The 14,260-nt window shown below is 43.0% G+C and overlaps 1 protein-coding gene across 9 annotated transcripts in view; it reads right to left on the bottom strand.

The window, feature by feature from the left end:
• LOC117589317 (hepatic leukemia factor) overlaps nucleotides 1-14,260 on the bottom strand; it is a 78,403-nt gene that overhangs the window by 29,965 nt on the left and 34,178 nt on the right. For 3 of the 9 annotated variants that reach the window (XM_034281133.1, XM_034281132.1, XM_034281130.1), the window contains 4 exons: nucleotides 3,400-3,554; nucleotides 2,900-3,125; nucleotides 1,987-2,228; nucleotides 474-1,895 (listed from right to left, as the gene is read on the bottom strand). The exons of 2 other annotated variants lie outside the window; for them this stretch is intronic. In XM_034281133.1, the coding sequence (XP_034137024.1) occupies nucleotides 1,809-1,895; nucleotides 1,987-2,228; nucleotides 2,900-3,125; nucleotides 3,400-3,554 (710 nt within the window). In that variant the 3' untranslated portion in view covers nucleotides 474-1,808. Of the gene's footprint in view, nucleotides 1-473; nucleotides 1,896-1,986; nucleotides 2,229-2,899; nucleotides 3,126-3,399; nucleotides 3,555-5,377; nucleotides 5,420-11,010; nucleotides 12,066-14,260 lie in introns of those variants that run through there. 4 more of the 9 variants (XM_034281129.1, XM_034281136.1, XM_034281131.1 and 1 more) reach the window with 3 other exon arrangements.

Here is a 14,260-nt window from a genome sequence, read left to right as displayed (position 1 = left end):
CATATTTAAAAGCAACGCTTCGATTTTTATTGTTACTCAAATGTTGTTTTCGCTTTGCTTTTTGTTACGCTCAATCTTTGCTGTTGTTCTTGTTTCTTTAAAAGGGGTTTGCACATTTCTCAATAGAATAAATAAAACTTATTGAAATTTGTAAAGAAAAAGTGCTTAATGGAACTTAAAAGGATTTCCGCTGCTTCCCATTTTAGCTTCCGTTTCTATCTTTGCTGAATATAAAACTTAACTTTCGTTTTTGATTTTTTAACTGTTGTTTTTTTTTTGCTGATTTTTCATGTATTTGCTTAGGTCTCTAGATATTTTGTATGCAGGTAAATGTAACTCAAAGGTATAACAAATAATAATAATAATAATAATAATAATGATATTTAATAGACTTAACTAGGAAATTGTTTTGTTTTTGCTTGTTTATCGTAACATACGTAATTAATGGTTTGTACAAAAACTTGTTGTTTTACATATTTGTTGTTTAAGATCTTGCAAATCACACCAAAAGAAATAGTATTTATTTTTCTTGTACACTCGAATAAAACTGTTTACAAACTAAAAGAAAAAGTAATGAAAAATTACGTGAAGTGGGTGGGCTTGGGGGATGGATGAGGGGGGCGATGAAGATGCGCATGTATTAGTGGGTAGTAGGAGAGTACAGGACTCCCTCTCTATGAATAACCAGCTGACTATGTCTGGGTTAGCTCTGGGGGGGATAGAGGTTACTGTAGTATCAACAAATTAACAACGAAAACTATTTTCATTACATTCTGTCCGTTCTGTCCCTCTCGTGTCTGTCTGTCTGTCTGTCTGTCTGTCTGTGTGTGTCTCTCTTCTTCCTTTTTTTTTTTTTTTGAATTTTTTGGATTGCGTTTTTATGTTTTTTCTTTGTTTAGGTTTATATAAAAATCATAGCTCACTTAACAACTAAACAGCTGCCAAGTGCCCGGCAACTGAGGAGGGAAGTTCTTTGCTCATTTCTAAATGGTTTTTCTCTTAGCTTTTGCCTTTGTGTTCTCTTTTTTTTGTGGATTTTCATTTTGCAATTCTTTTTACAAGTTTTTCTTAGGCTTTTTGTTTTTGTGTCTGCTTATGCTTTCGTTTTAAGTTTGAATTTAAAAAAAGAAAACGAAATTATTTACAACATGATTCTGGTTGGTGCGTGTCGCTACTGTGAGGGTTCTGTTCTCCTTTTATTTATAGAGTAAAACTTAAACGAAAAACTAATTACAGAAAACATATGAAAGGGATAAGTAGGGAAGGGATTTGGAGAAAGTAGAAGACGAAAGCAGGAGAAAATATTTGCATACAACTAGGCTACAAAACTATCAAACAATTTAAAATGTAACAATTTTAGGAGCGGGTTCTAAGGTTAACTGTGTCTCTGTTTGTGTGACTGTTTCTGTATGATCAGAAGTAGGCGTCAGTAAAGAATCAAATCTGCGGCTACGGAGCTTTCAGGAGCTTTTTAGCTGAAATTTAGTTTTAGTTTTTACTTGTTCTTCCTGTTACTTGTAAGCGGAGCTCTCCGCTGCTCTCTAGGTATTGTGTGTGTTTGTGTGTGTGTTGTGTTGTGTTTGCTTACTAATTTATATATATTTCTGTATTTAGATGTATATATTTGTGTATGTATATAAGGTATATTTAGTGTAGGTTTCATGTCTGCTTTTACTAAACATTATTAGTAGTGGGTTTTATCATAATTACGCGTATGATTATTGTTATTTTATCATTAATCATTTATCAATTATCATTATTTAATTGTTGTGGTGTCCTCAGGCCAAGTCACAAAATTGTATTTATCATTACACATCTTGGAATTTCGATAGACGTGCACGCAAGTCCATGTTCTCCTGTTTCAACTGCTCCACCTCCTGATGTAATGTTGCATTCTGTCGGGGGATAGCACATATTTATTATGATTGATCCTTTACGTGGACTATAGCCCAGGGCTTAGCCCTGGCTCGGGTGGGTCATACTCACTTCCTTCTCCAAATAGCGAGCTCGCATCGCAATCTGATTCTCCTTCTGGCGCCGGGCATCGCGGGATCGCTTCGCCGCAATGTTGTTCTTTCGACGACGGGCCCAGTACTTGTCGTCCTTGAGCTCATCTGGAACGAATTGTTTGCGTGACTTTTTGATCATCGGCTGGGGCTTGAGCTCCTCGTCGGAGAAGGCTCGGGTGCGCGGATCAAAGTCACGGCCCGATGATGCAAACGAAAATGCTGGAATATCAAATACTAAATGTTAACAATGTTTCACAGACTGTTCGTGCTAAATGAAAATCATAAAAATCAACCTCAAAATGAACCAACAGAAAAGTTTAATCAAAGAAATTTACTTCTTTTTTTTTTTTTACATTTTTGCACAAATTGGAATGGGAATCATTGAGTGAATCATTGAGAGACGACAGATCGATCTCGCTCGGTTTCTGCATCTGTATCTCTATCTTTAACATTTAGCATTTGATAAGACATTTTTGGGTAACTTAAATTAAAATTTGCTTATACGGTTTTCAATTATAATTTAAGTTAAGAGCAATGTCCATTCCATTTGTGTTTAAACATGTTTAAAATTAACAACAACATCAAGCAGATTCACGCAACAAACGAAAGCAATTCTCGATTACAGTCTCTCAGTTGATGCTGGAGTCTGTGATAACATTCGATTTGGATATCCAGAAATTCGTTTGTTCGACTTTGATGGCATTACCGCGATTGCCAAACCCTTTTACAGTGACACCAGCGACAACGATTGTTTTTATAGATTTTGTGATAGATTTAGTCGATTTTTGGTTTGATTATGATTTCTATTGCAATCTCAATTTAACATGTCGTTAGCTCGTTAGCTCGATAGCTCGAGAACTCTGTGTTCCATCACTTGCACTTTTACTTACTTGACTCGGCCGGCGATGGCGGATTTAGCGTGTCGGGACTAATGCAATCGGAGGGCGATGGCGACCGTTCCCGCTTTGTGGTTATGTGGCCCAGGCCGAGCGACAGGCCCGCTGCATGCCCCAGCGAATCGGAACGGTGGCCCAGACCACTTGAGTGTCCCAAGTGTGTGCCGGGCAGGCCATCAGGTATGTTGTTCTCCGACAGGAATTCGTCTAAGTCGGCGTACTACAATATGTGAGGATGGGAAAGAGGGGAAAGCAATGAAAAACCACATACACATAACAAGGAGGATTAGTCACACAATCACTGAGCTCTGATGATGAGAACTTAAGTCTCGCACTAAGTAAGCACTGTTTCGCTGTGTTTTGTCATGACTGTACTTGTGAGTGGACGGTGTGTGTGTGTTTGTATGCATTGACTGGTTGGTTGATTGTCGAGACGAAAGATTGTATTGGTAGAGAGACGCAGCCACTACGCAGCGATGAAGAATGATACTAACTTGTGTTACCTTGAGGTCGGCATCGTAGGGCAGTGTCTTGTCCCAAAGGTTTGGGCCAAGAAACGCCGTCTGTGCCTCGACATTCCAGATGTCGCCCTCCTCCTTGTACTTGTCATCGGGACAGATGATTTCTTTGCTATTCGATGTGGATTTGCCTGCAATAAAACAGAGGAAAAACGAAATATACTTTGATTAGTTGGAGCACGGAAACATACGAGTACGAGTGATAAGATTTCGATTGGATTGGACTCGTTAAGTGTCCTCCGATAAGTGTTTGATTTATAAAGTGGGTCAAGCTGTCGCCATCTCTCTGTTATATGCACCATTTACGTTCTTTTGGACACATTTTCGTCAGCTCTTCAACAGAAGAGCCTGCGAAAAACATTTTCCAAACATCATTTCCGCATGCAGCGTCCATAAAAACGGGTTACAGGCAAACACAGGCAAACACAGGCAAACACAGGCACAGGCGCACACACAAAAAAACACTAGAAAACCAACAAGCAAACAAAGGGGAAGAGACAGGCAGACAGGGAGACAGGGAGACAGAGACGGGCAGCTGCTGAAGAGGAAGCAGCACACTAATATACAACAAAAAGCGAAAGTGAAACTTTTTCAGCTGCTTTCAAACTGATTTTTATCGCCACTACCACAAAAAAACTCACTCAACGGAAAGAAAAGAAAGAGGCACAAAATCCAAAAGCTCTTAACGCTGCGCAGAAGCAGACGTAGGCGCAGGCGGCAGACCTTCAATGTTGTAAGCGCTGCAGATAAGACTTCTGCTTAAGCTCTGCTCCACTGCTTGCTCCTCTGCTTGCTCCTCTGCTTGCTCCTCTGCTGGCTCCTCTGCTCGCTGCTCATAGAAAGCACTCTCTCAGCGTATGCCTAGGCTATGAGCAGGCGCAGCAGAGCATGATCTTTCTCTGCTTTCGTTGGTTTCTTTCATTTCTTTCACGAGAGAGCAGCAAGAAACAAGTTTTCTGGCCACAGACAGTAACAGAAACCAGTTGCCGTCTTTGGTTTCGGCTCACAATAGTTTCCGCTTTCTTATTCACTCTCACTTTCATTTGCGAATGCTTTTTTTTACAGTTGTTGCCTTTGCTTCAACCGCTTTTTGCATTACCGACTATTGCGAAATTGTATGCCATTTTGTGGCTTGCTCGCCCGCCGCCTCCTTCTTTCTTCTTTCTGCTGCCGCTGCCGCTTCCACTGCCATCCGTCCACCGCTTCTCCAAACACATTTCTGGTCTGTGCAATGAAGTAATATCTTTTCTTTTTCTTTTTCTTTTTCCTTTTCTTTTTCTTTTTCTGCTCGATGTGCTCACCAAAGCGTAAGTGAAAAGCTCAACTGCACTCGTATCTGTGGGTGCTTGGAGTTGTCTGTCTGAGTGTGAAGTAATATCTGCGGCTTGGGGAAAATTAGGACTTGCAAATGCCATGACCAAGCAGGCAGCCCACAAGGCGTATGGGTAACTGTTTGCTGGTGCAAGTCTTTGGCCTTTTAATTAGACACTCTTCTGGTAGCCTGGCTCTGCAGACGGGATCTTCGATGGAAGACATTTTTTTGTCAATGAAAGTTGTTGGTGATAAACGAGCCAAAGGTTAGCAGTGAAAGACTTGGGTTGTATTGAAAGTAAAGTGGTTTGATGGGAAGCGAGGAGAGATTTTGTTGAATGATTCGGTAAGATTAGCAAGGAAACAACCCATGGGAATATTCACAATACTTAGCAATTATAACATTTCTGTTTTAAAATTTGTATGATCAAGGATCAAGTAAATAACAAATAAAAATTCTTAAAACTTATGCAAAACAAAATCACATAAAATTGAAAACGAAAACAAACAGCAGGGGAAAACATTAGATGAAACAAGAGGCAAGACAATCAAATAAAAGTCAACGACAACGAAATAAAATATCACAAAGTATAATGAAAAAGAAAACAAACAAAAAGAAACACAAGAAACAAAACCAAATTACCGTTTGCTTTGCAAATAAAACCCAAAAATGGAGATTTCCTGCCTGTAAAACGAAAAAAGGAGAAAGAAAAGAAAGATAGTAGAAAGAGATACAATATTTATTCGTCCAGGAAACAGCAAACAAAAAACAAGAGCAATTTGAAGAAAAGCACAAACATTTACTATACTAAGCAGAAACAAGTACTCTGGCAGAAAAGACAGATACAAAGATACGCATGCAAGCCAACGATACAGATAAGGATTCTGACCACCAATTCAAAATGAAGGCATTCCATTAGAGGTACAGGTGGAAAAGCTCTCTAGGTTAGATACGTCTTCGGCTTCCCCCCGCAAAATTAAGAGGAAGATTTGAGCGCAGAAACACTATCAAGCTGGCAAGCTGACCCTTTTACTTTTATTTCGCCTTGTTCCAACTGAATTTATGTATGTTTTCTCGGTTCACTTTCACTGTCATCAGCATTCGGTGATTTGTGTCTCGAGCAGGAATCCCATCGATGCTTTATTTTTAGAAGCAAAACCCAAAACAGGAATACTCTACTCCTCTTCTTGTTTCGACGTTTCTGTGTCTGTTTCAGTTTTGGTTTTGGTTTCGGTTTCTCTTGCCATTTTAAGTGGGTCAAGCGATTTTTTGTTTCTGTGTCATCTCTGCTCTGGGAGCCCTCGCACCTTTATTTTTTCCAGTTTTAGTTTTAATTTTATTTTACCTTTTCTGGTTGCTGGGTTTTTTCTCTTTTTATCTTTGTTTTTTTTTTTTGGTATCTCTTCTTTGTTGGCCCAACGAAATTTCTCATTTTTGGTAATTAAAATAATTTGCATAATTTTCGTGACTCTTTGGTCGCTTTTTCACTTTCATTAGAAAGGGAGAGGGACAGCTATCAGAAGTAGGAGAGAGATAGAGACAGAGCCATGGGCCTACGACAACATATTTATTGTTTCTCTGGTGAAACGCACCACACGATCACCGGAGTTCTCGTCTCTTTTTGGTCATTATAATCATAATACTATGATTACCATTATTATATTTCTGTAACTTGTTGGCTTTCTGGCTTTCTGGCCTTTGTTGTGCTAATGGCCAGCCACAACTTTTAGTGGACAGTGGACCATGGTCCGCGGCTTGTCTGTACGGTGGAATTAAACTTTCCCTTTTTTTGTTTCGGTAGTTTTTGGGTTTTAGTATGAAGCTGCGTTATTAGTTACTCTGATTTAGATGGATTGTTGGCTAAATGATTCATGGTCTGCATTGTATGTTTTGAATGTGGTGTGGATAATATTTACATATGTTTCTCCTGAGCGTTTCCTTACTCCACTTCTCTTATCTCGAGTGTTCAACAAAACAATTTCAATTTTGGATGCCATATCACATCCGTCTTTGCCTGTCTGACATCCACCTGCCCCTCTCTTGTTCACCCCTTCCCAATGTCGAAATGAAAGTGAGAGTGCTGCCAGTAAAAAACCCAACAAAAACAAGTCTGGATCCCCCAAAAATGTACCCGAAAAGAGCGTTCATTCAGAAACCAGTTTAAATACGCAAACCCATGATAACCATAACCGAATCGAGTTCTCCGCATGAGAAATGTAGAACAAAACAAAAGTGAAGAGCAGCGGCGACATTGAAGTAAATATAGAACCCCATTATTGACAATTTATTCCACGCTAAAGTTTCCTAAGAAGCTCTGCTTCGTTTTATAGCAAAACCACTGTTTGAAGAAGACTACTGTGTGCTCTGCCATCAAGTGGAAAGGGAGAATAAGAAGAAACAAATGGCCACAAATGATGTAACATGCTTTTTGCACGTAAACCAACAACAACAACCACAGAAACAGCAGAAACATCGGAAATTTGCAAGATCGACTCTGTGATACCCTTACGGATCAATGCACAAACAACATCTCCATCCAAAAGGTTTTTGTTTCCTCTCTTCTTGGTAAACCTTTCCGAATAATCGTTACGCCCCATGCAAAAGGAAAGAGTATAAAAAAAAAGCCATGCTGGTCGAACCGCTTCCGAACCGCGCTGTCTCGCGTTGTCCGCCCCTTTCACCTGTCTGTCGTGCGCACTCTCTACACATCTCTCCCTCTCTCTCTCTCTGTTTGCGGCTCTGCTTTGACTCTGAATCTCGGCGCATGCGTCGCTGCCAGCGCCGCTGTCGATGGCGCAACTGTGACGCGAGTTTTTGTTGTTGCTTTTATTTTGTCGCTTCAGTGCTTCGTTGTATTACATCGCTTGTATGTGCGATTGTACATCGCATCGCACTCGTTTTGCTTTTGTTTTTGCTCGTGCATTTTATGGTTTATTGTTGTTGCGATTTTTGTAGTGATTGCTGTTATGTTTTTGTAGTTGCTGCTGTCGCTGTTGTTGTTGCTGAAGTGCAGAAAGTGTAACACTTTCGATTGTTGCGCTGTCTCTTGTGTTTGCATTGCATTCATTCCGCATTTGCGCTCATTTGCATTGCATTTCTCTACATTGCCTCTCTGCTTTTTGTTGTTGTTTGGTGCCTGTTTGTTTTATGCCTTCTACCGCTCTTTTCATTTACGTGAAATTAATTATGTGTGGGAAATGGAATTTCCGGGTTGTTAGCATGAGACACGAAACTTAAGAGTGGGCAACGCTGCCCGTTTTATAGAGTAGCTTCGAGAAATAAGGACGAAAAATGGTAAGGATGAAGATGGATTTTAGTTAATAGGTTAATAACGTTTAGTGATCATTTCCTGATTGTTTCACCATCATTACGCATTTCCATGCAAGGCACCAAAAGCGTCTTAGAAAACTGCCTAATAATCCTCCATTTCGAGATGGCAATCTTTTCAGCTCCATGCCTTCATACCTCTTCTGTGCTATAAAAGTAATTTCCCTAACGGCAGGCAGGCAGGCAGGCAGGCAGGCAGGCAGGCACCGCTTTCTTTGTGATTACGAAATAAATAGATAATTATGCCAAAGCAGCGAAATATTTTGCAATAGTTTAATTGGCCAACACACTCACTCACTCTCGAGCAATGGAAAAACTGTCCGCAGCGAAAGTGAAAATGACTGAAAGCCACTATGTGCTTTTCCATTCAACCCATTAGCCCAATTTCTGTGGAGGTTTGAAAGAAAGCCGCTGGTGGAGCACAGCAGTTAATTAGCAGAGAAATAAGGAAGCAATACCGATTATCATACGGTATCGTGTTGGCGCTATGAAATTACAGACTCGAGCCAAATAGCTGCAACACGAACGAATGAAAAAACTAGCGGCAAAGGCGCAGGCCGAAGACCAGAGACATCGAAACCTAAATAAAAATCACTTCAAATATGCAGAGCACGCTGGAGCTGCCGCTCAGCGGCAGTGCTATCAGGAGAGAGGCGTAGTGTAGAGGCGTGGTTAGCCGTAAAACGTAATCAAAACACGGTTTATTCAATCAAAGTGCTTCTGGTCTTTTCGGCCTCTTGCGACGGACGACGTGTGAAACAGATCGCTCATACGCCTCGTGGTGCGGTGCGGAGCGGTGCGGAGCGGTGCGGTGCGGCGGCAAGCAAAGCGAAAAGCTCTCTTCGAGCCACACTTTCACTGATTCAAGTTTCTCACTTCGGGCAGGCAGCAAAGCAATTCGCACGTTTTACCGTTGCCCCGTTCCCCGTTGCCTGACTGCTTCCCGCGATTGCGCAACGCGCGACCAGCGAGCCGCCTTCGTGTGCATGAGAGTACGAGTAGTGTCATAGCCACGAAAATTGGCAGCAGCAATCTTGCGCTTGTGCCCGTTTGGCCAAGACGAGTAGCCGCCAAAGCCAAAGCGAGTGCTTGGTGGTCTCTTTGATTGAAATAACTGTAATACGTTGCATTTTGGCAAGCCCCCTATCTGGGTGAGTGTGTGACGGTGACGCCTCTTGCCCCATCCGCCTTTTGACATGTCTCTAGTTTGTGTGCAGCTCCCAATACAGCTCATGCAGCTCATGCAGCTCAGAGGCCTCTCCCCTCCGTCGATAGCTCAAACAAAAGGAAGTCATGAATGGCCAGATTAAAGCTGGCAGTAACCCGAACACAGGCGAATGCCAGCGTGACAGAATGGGGGAATACACTGATTGATACGAAAAAAGAAGACACTTCGCTGGAAGGTCAGGGAAATGGAAGAGGGCAATAAAGAGATAAACACATCCCTGACACCTTAAGGAACTTCCTCCCTCCACCTGTACAGAGAAGCTTGCTGGGATTTTGGCAACTTTCCAAATTGTACATTTTTGATTAAGATAAAATTATATTTATTTCCCACTCTTTTGGAACCCTTCAGCATTTCTCCTCTCTCTCTCTGTCTGTTTGTCCCTGTCTCTTTGTCTCTTTGTCTCTGTTTTAGTTCCAAAAAGAAGAGCCAGCAAAGTCAACAAAAAACTACCAAAAATAAAAGCGAAAGAAAAAAGAAATGAATTTAAAAACTGCCGAAAAAGTGAAAGTTAATTTTTTGGTGATGTTGCTAAGCCGGCAGAGCGGCAGCAGAGCGGTAGAGGAGGGCATCGGTTGTGCCTCCAATGAAAGTAAAAACTTGACGCATTTTTCGGCAGCTAAAGAGGCAGCAGCAGCTCTTTATGAGTTTTGATATTGTCCGCCTGGACACATACAAATTATGCCACCGCAATGTCACACAGAAACAGAAACTGACACTGAAATAGCAGCAGCACACGAAAAGTTGCCCTTTGGCTGGGTGTTTCTTTTTTTTTTGGCAGATCAACTGTGGCTGATGGCAGCAGCAGCAACAACAACAACAAGAAAAGGCCAAATACAGAAAGGCCGGGCGGGCGGCTCTTAAATACATTATAATAAAAACAAAAGTCGCTTGGAATATTTATACATGGGCAGTATCTATATGGAAAGCACCCGAAAAGTCAGAAACGAAAGTTGTCTGGAAATGTCGCGCTCTGAACAACTTGTTGCCGGAGGTGGCCGAATGGCCTGGCCCTTGCCTCCAGTTGGGAGTTGAAGTTGAAGTTGAAAGCAAAAGTGATTGTGAAATGCCAGAGTCAGGCAACAGACAACAGAGTCCATGGGTTTGAAAGTTTAGACACTGCTCGAGTGGTGGGGGGACGGACCTACCCCACGCGGAAATGTCAGAGCACACTCGACACTGAACCCACAGAGCAGCCGCCCCGTCCTGTCTGTCATAAGCCTCCTGTCTCCTCAATTAGTCAGAGCCCCAAATATAAAGAAGGGGTAGCGTAGCAGTGCTGCAGCTGCAGCTGCAACATGTGCCCCCTTGTGGCGTTGGCGCGAATCGATGTAAGCTGACTCGCACACTGCATCAGGGTCGTTGGATCGTTGGGCGCTTGTGGTGCTGCTGCCTTGGGGGAGGTGAGAATAATTAGTCGGCGGGCATACACAATCAATTTGTGGGGGAGTGAGAGGCAAGGAAATGAACTTAAGGTCAAGAACTGTCACTGTCAGCAACATGTTGTTGCCAGCACAGAAGCGGGGGCTTAATTATCCAAGTCCCGTCTTCTTAATGGAAAGATTAGTGTTCCCGAAGCCGCCTTAAGAGATGATGCATACCGAAGGAGGAACATTTCGAAGCATTTTGGTTTTGGCCTTCAAAAGTGGAAATTTCCTCATAGTTTGGAATATACTGTTGGATACTGTTGTGTGTGCCAATTGCAATATTTTGTTGTCCATACCATTTAAATAGTTGGCGTGTTGCTTCCACAGTTGTTGCACCTGGAATTGTGTCCAGCGATTGTTGTCGTCGCTGGTGGCACCACCTCCTCCTCCTCCTGCACCCGCATTGCTGCTGCCGTTGGTGTTGTTGTTGTTGTTGTTGTTGTTGTTGTTATTGGTTGTGGTATTGTTGTTGTTGTTGCTGTTGATCACACCCACTAAACTGTTGACCAAACTATTCTCATGCGCCTGCTGTTGCTGTGCCACCGTTGAGGCGGTGTTCACAGTGGGCGTGGCCGTGGTGAGATTTGCATTTGGTGTTGCTGGATTGTTGTTGTTGTTGTTGTTGCTGTTGTTATTATTATTGTTGTTGTTGAGGGAGGCATGATTGTTGATTATAATATTGAGATTGTTGTGGTTGAGAATAGTGTTATTGGTGTTTGCACTACTGTTGTTACTATTGTTGGTGGTGGCGGCATGTTGCAGATTGTTGGCTGCCACTGCCGCAACAGCCGCTGCCGCATTCACATTCACGTGCGCCAAATGCTGCAGGTGATGCTGCAACAGTTGCGTGGGCGGCGGCAGCGTTCCTCCATTGGCAACATTGTTCCCGTTGGTGAGATTGTTGAGCAGCTGTTGCTGATGTTGTTGTTGTTGCTGCTGCTGCTGCTGTTGGTGCTGCATGCTGGTGCGTAGCAGATTGTTGTTGCACCCGTTGTTGAGATTCTGATTGTTGTTGGAGTTACTGTTGCTCACATTACTGTTATTGTTGTTGTTGGAATTGTTGTTTGTGTTGCCAGCCAGCAAATGCGGCAGATTGTGCACCACTTGCAGGGGCAGGCTACTGAGCGGTGGCAAGGCCGCCGTCTGCGACATATTGCCCAGCAGCAGTTGTTGCTGGTGTTGCTGCTGTTGTTGCTGTTGCTGCTGCTGCTGCTGTTGTTGCAACAACTGCAGCTGATTCTGCTGGTGTTGCAGGCCATGTTGCTGCTGCTGCTGCTGCTGTTGCAGTGCCAATGCTGGCGGGGGCATTTGATAGTCCATTCTCATTGCTGAGATCACAATTAGCTTTGCCTTTGTATTTAATTTAATTTACTCGATATATACTATATTTTAGTTTAATTTCTCAGAGGCCTTGGCATTGTTGTTGCTTCTGATGCGCCTGCTATTAATTTAATTAATTTATCATTTTTGCAGAGCTTTTGTCGCACGCGCTGGCTGCACACATATATTCTTTCCCGCCCCCGCATATAATTCTTCTGCGCCGATCACCGCACTCAACCCACAGCTACAACAATGCACAATCCGAGCAGAGCAGAGCAGAGCGGAGTAGAGCAGCTTTTGAGCGCCCTCAAAGCTCTCTCACAAGCACACACTACACACACACACACACGCAGGCACAAAGTTCTTTTTGCCTTAGTTGTTGTTGTTTTTTGCAAACAAAATGTTTTTCTTCGCTCTCCGCTGTTGTTTTTTTTGCATTCGCAATTCTTCTATTGTTTGTTTTGTTTGCTTTTTCTAGTATTACTCTTCCTGCCCTGCCGCACCTCCTGCCGTAGTCCGTTGTCAACTATTCCGCTTACTCGTAGTTATCGTTGCTGTTGCTATTGCTTTTGTTGTTGCTTCTGTCTGGGGACTGGGGACTGGGGTTCGGCTCGGTTCTCGCTGCCGATGAGAAAAGTTTGACCTTGAATTTGCAGCAACAACAGCAATAGTAATAGCGAAAACCCAAGCAATACTACATACATATATACTATTTCTGTGCCATGCGTTTTTGTTGTTGTTGCTTTGTTTGCTTTTTGTCGTCTCACTTATTCTGGTTGTTTTTGTTTTTGTTGTTGTAGCTGTGGATAGTAGCTCGTTTTTCATGAATTCCCTCCTCTTGTTTATGAGTCAATAAAAACACATATTGGATGTGATGATATACTTCTTCTTTTTATAATATTTTGTATTTATTCGATGGGATTATCTTAAGGCTCTCTCACTTTGTATTCAAGATACACATTCTATCTTTTCTTTTTTCAGATACATTTTCTATATTTTCCCCTGCTATGAATTTCACTTGGGATCTTATATTTTTTTTTTTTTTTGGGAGGAACATACAAATGCTACACTTTGACACTGCACTACAAATACATTGCATTCCAGGCGGGAAGATCTTTTTTCTGGAGGACGGGGCTGCGGATGGGGGGAAAGGAAAGTTCACAGGTTCGCACGATTTCAAGCTCGAATTCGAAAGCTAACGCCGTGCTAAAGACGAAGACACGCGTCGTATATTTTGTTGTATTTTATGGGTTTTTCGGCTTGTTTGCATCTGTGTGCAGAGAGTGAGTGTACGGTGCGGGGGAGTATGGTGCGGTACGGCTGCGGGTACGGGTTGGTGGTCCTCCGGTTTTTGGGTTTTCGGTGTTGGGTAGCGCCGTAGAGACCGAGAAACGAACCGGTGCCGCCGGACTGCGAACGCTGAGTGAACGCGCGCGGCGTCGGCAGGCCAGACTCATGCAACGCAGCTTCGATGGTCGTGATGGGAACCCCCGGCGCACTCTCTCTCTCTCTCTCTCTCCACCACCCGCTGGCTCTTCCAGAGGAGAAGAGTGCCAGCGGCAGTGGCCAAAATGTTGCGACTGCGCAGCCAGCGTCAAAGCCAAACTTGAAACCGAAAGCATAAAAGCCGCAGTCGCAGCTCTGCTACCGCTCCTGCTCTCTCACGCTCTCTCCCTCTGCCGCTTTTTTGCGCATTCTCCACCTTTTTACTTTCTTTCGCGCAGCCTGCCAAAGTTCGCGCCTGCCTTCCATCTCTTTCTTTCTGCCTTGCGGTGCGATTCGCCACGCTTCGTGTGAGCTGCGCGCTGCCGCTGCACTAGATGCGGAAGTGTACATTTTCCACACTCGCTTGCCAGGCAGCAGCAGCGAAGTCAGCGCCGAAGCCAGCGTAAGCGGCAGCAGCAGCTTTGTTTTGAGTGAGTTGGCTGAGACCCCAAAAGCTTTTTGAGTGCTTTTTCCAAGCTTGAGAGCCCCCACCCCACGTTTTCCCCCTCGATGGATGATGCGAAATACAAATGAAAAGCTTACCAGCCAACAAAAAACATAAACGTTTCAAAATTCACAAAAAACAAGAGCCATTCCAGAGAGTCATTGAGTCGATTGAAGCTTACCTGGAAATAAAAATAAACATAAATTGTTAGAAATTTGTTTGAGGAACAATTTGGAAATTGATAGAATAATTGCAATGATCGTTTCAGTCAAGGCTGCCAGAAATGTACGTAGTAT

This window comes from Drosophila guanche, unplaced genomic scaffold (assembly GCF_900245975.1).
Source record: "Drosophila guanche unplaced genomic scaffold, DGUA_6, whole genome shotgun sequence".
NCBI lineage: Eukaryota > Metazoa > Arthropoda > Insecta > Diptera > Drosophilidae > Drosophila > Drosophila guanche.
This window is presented reverse-complemented; position numbering and strand designations above follow the sequence as displayed.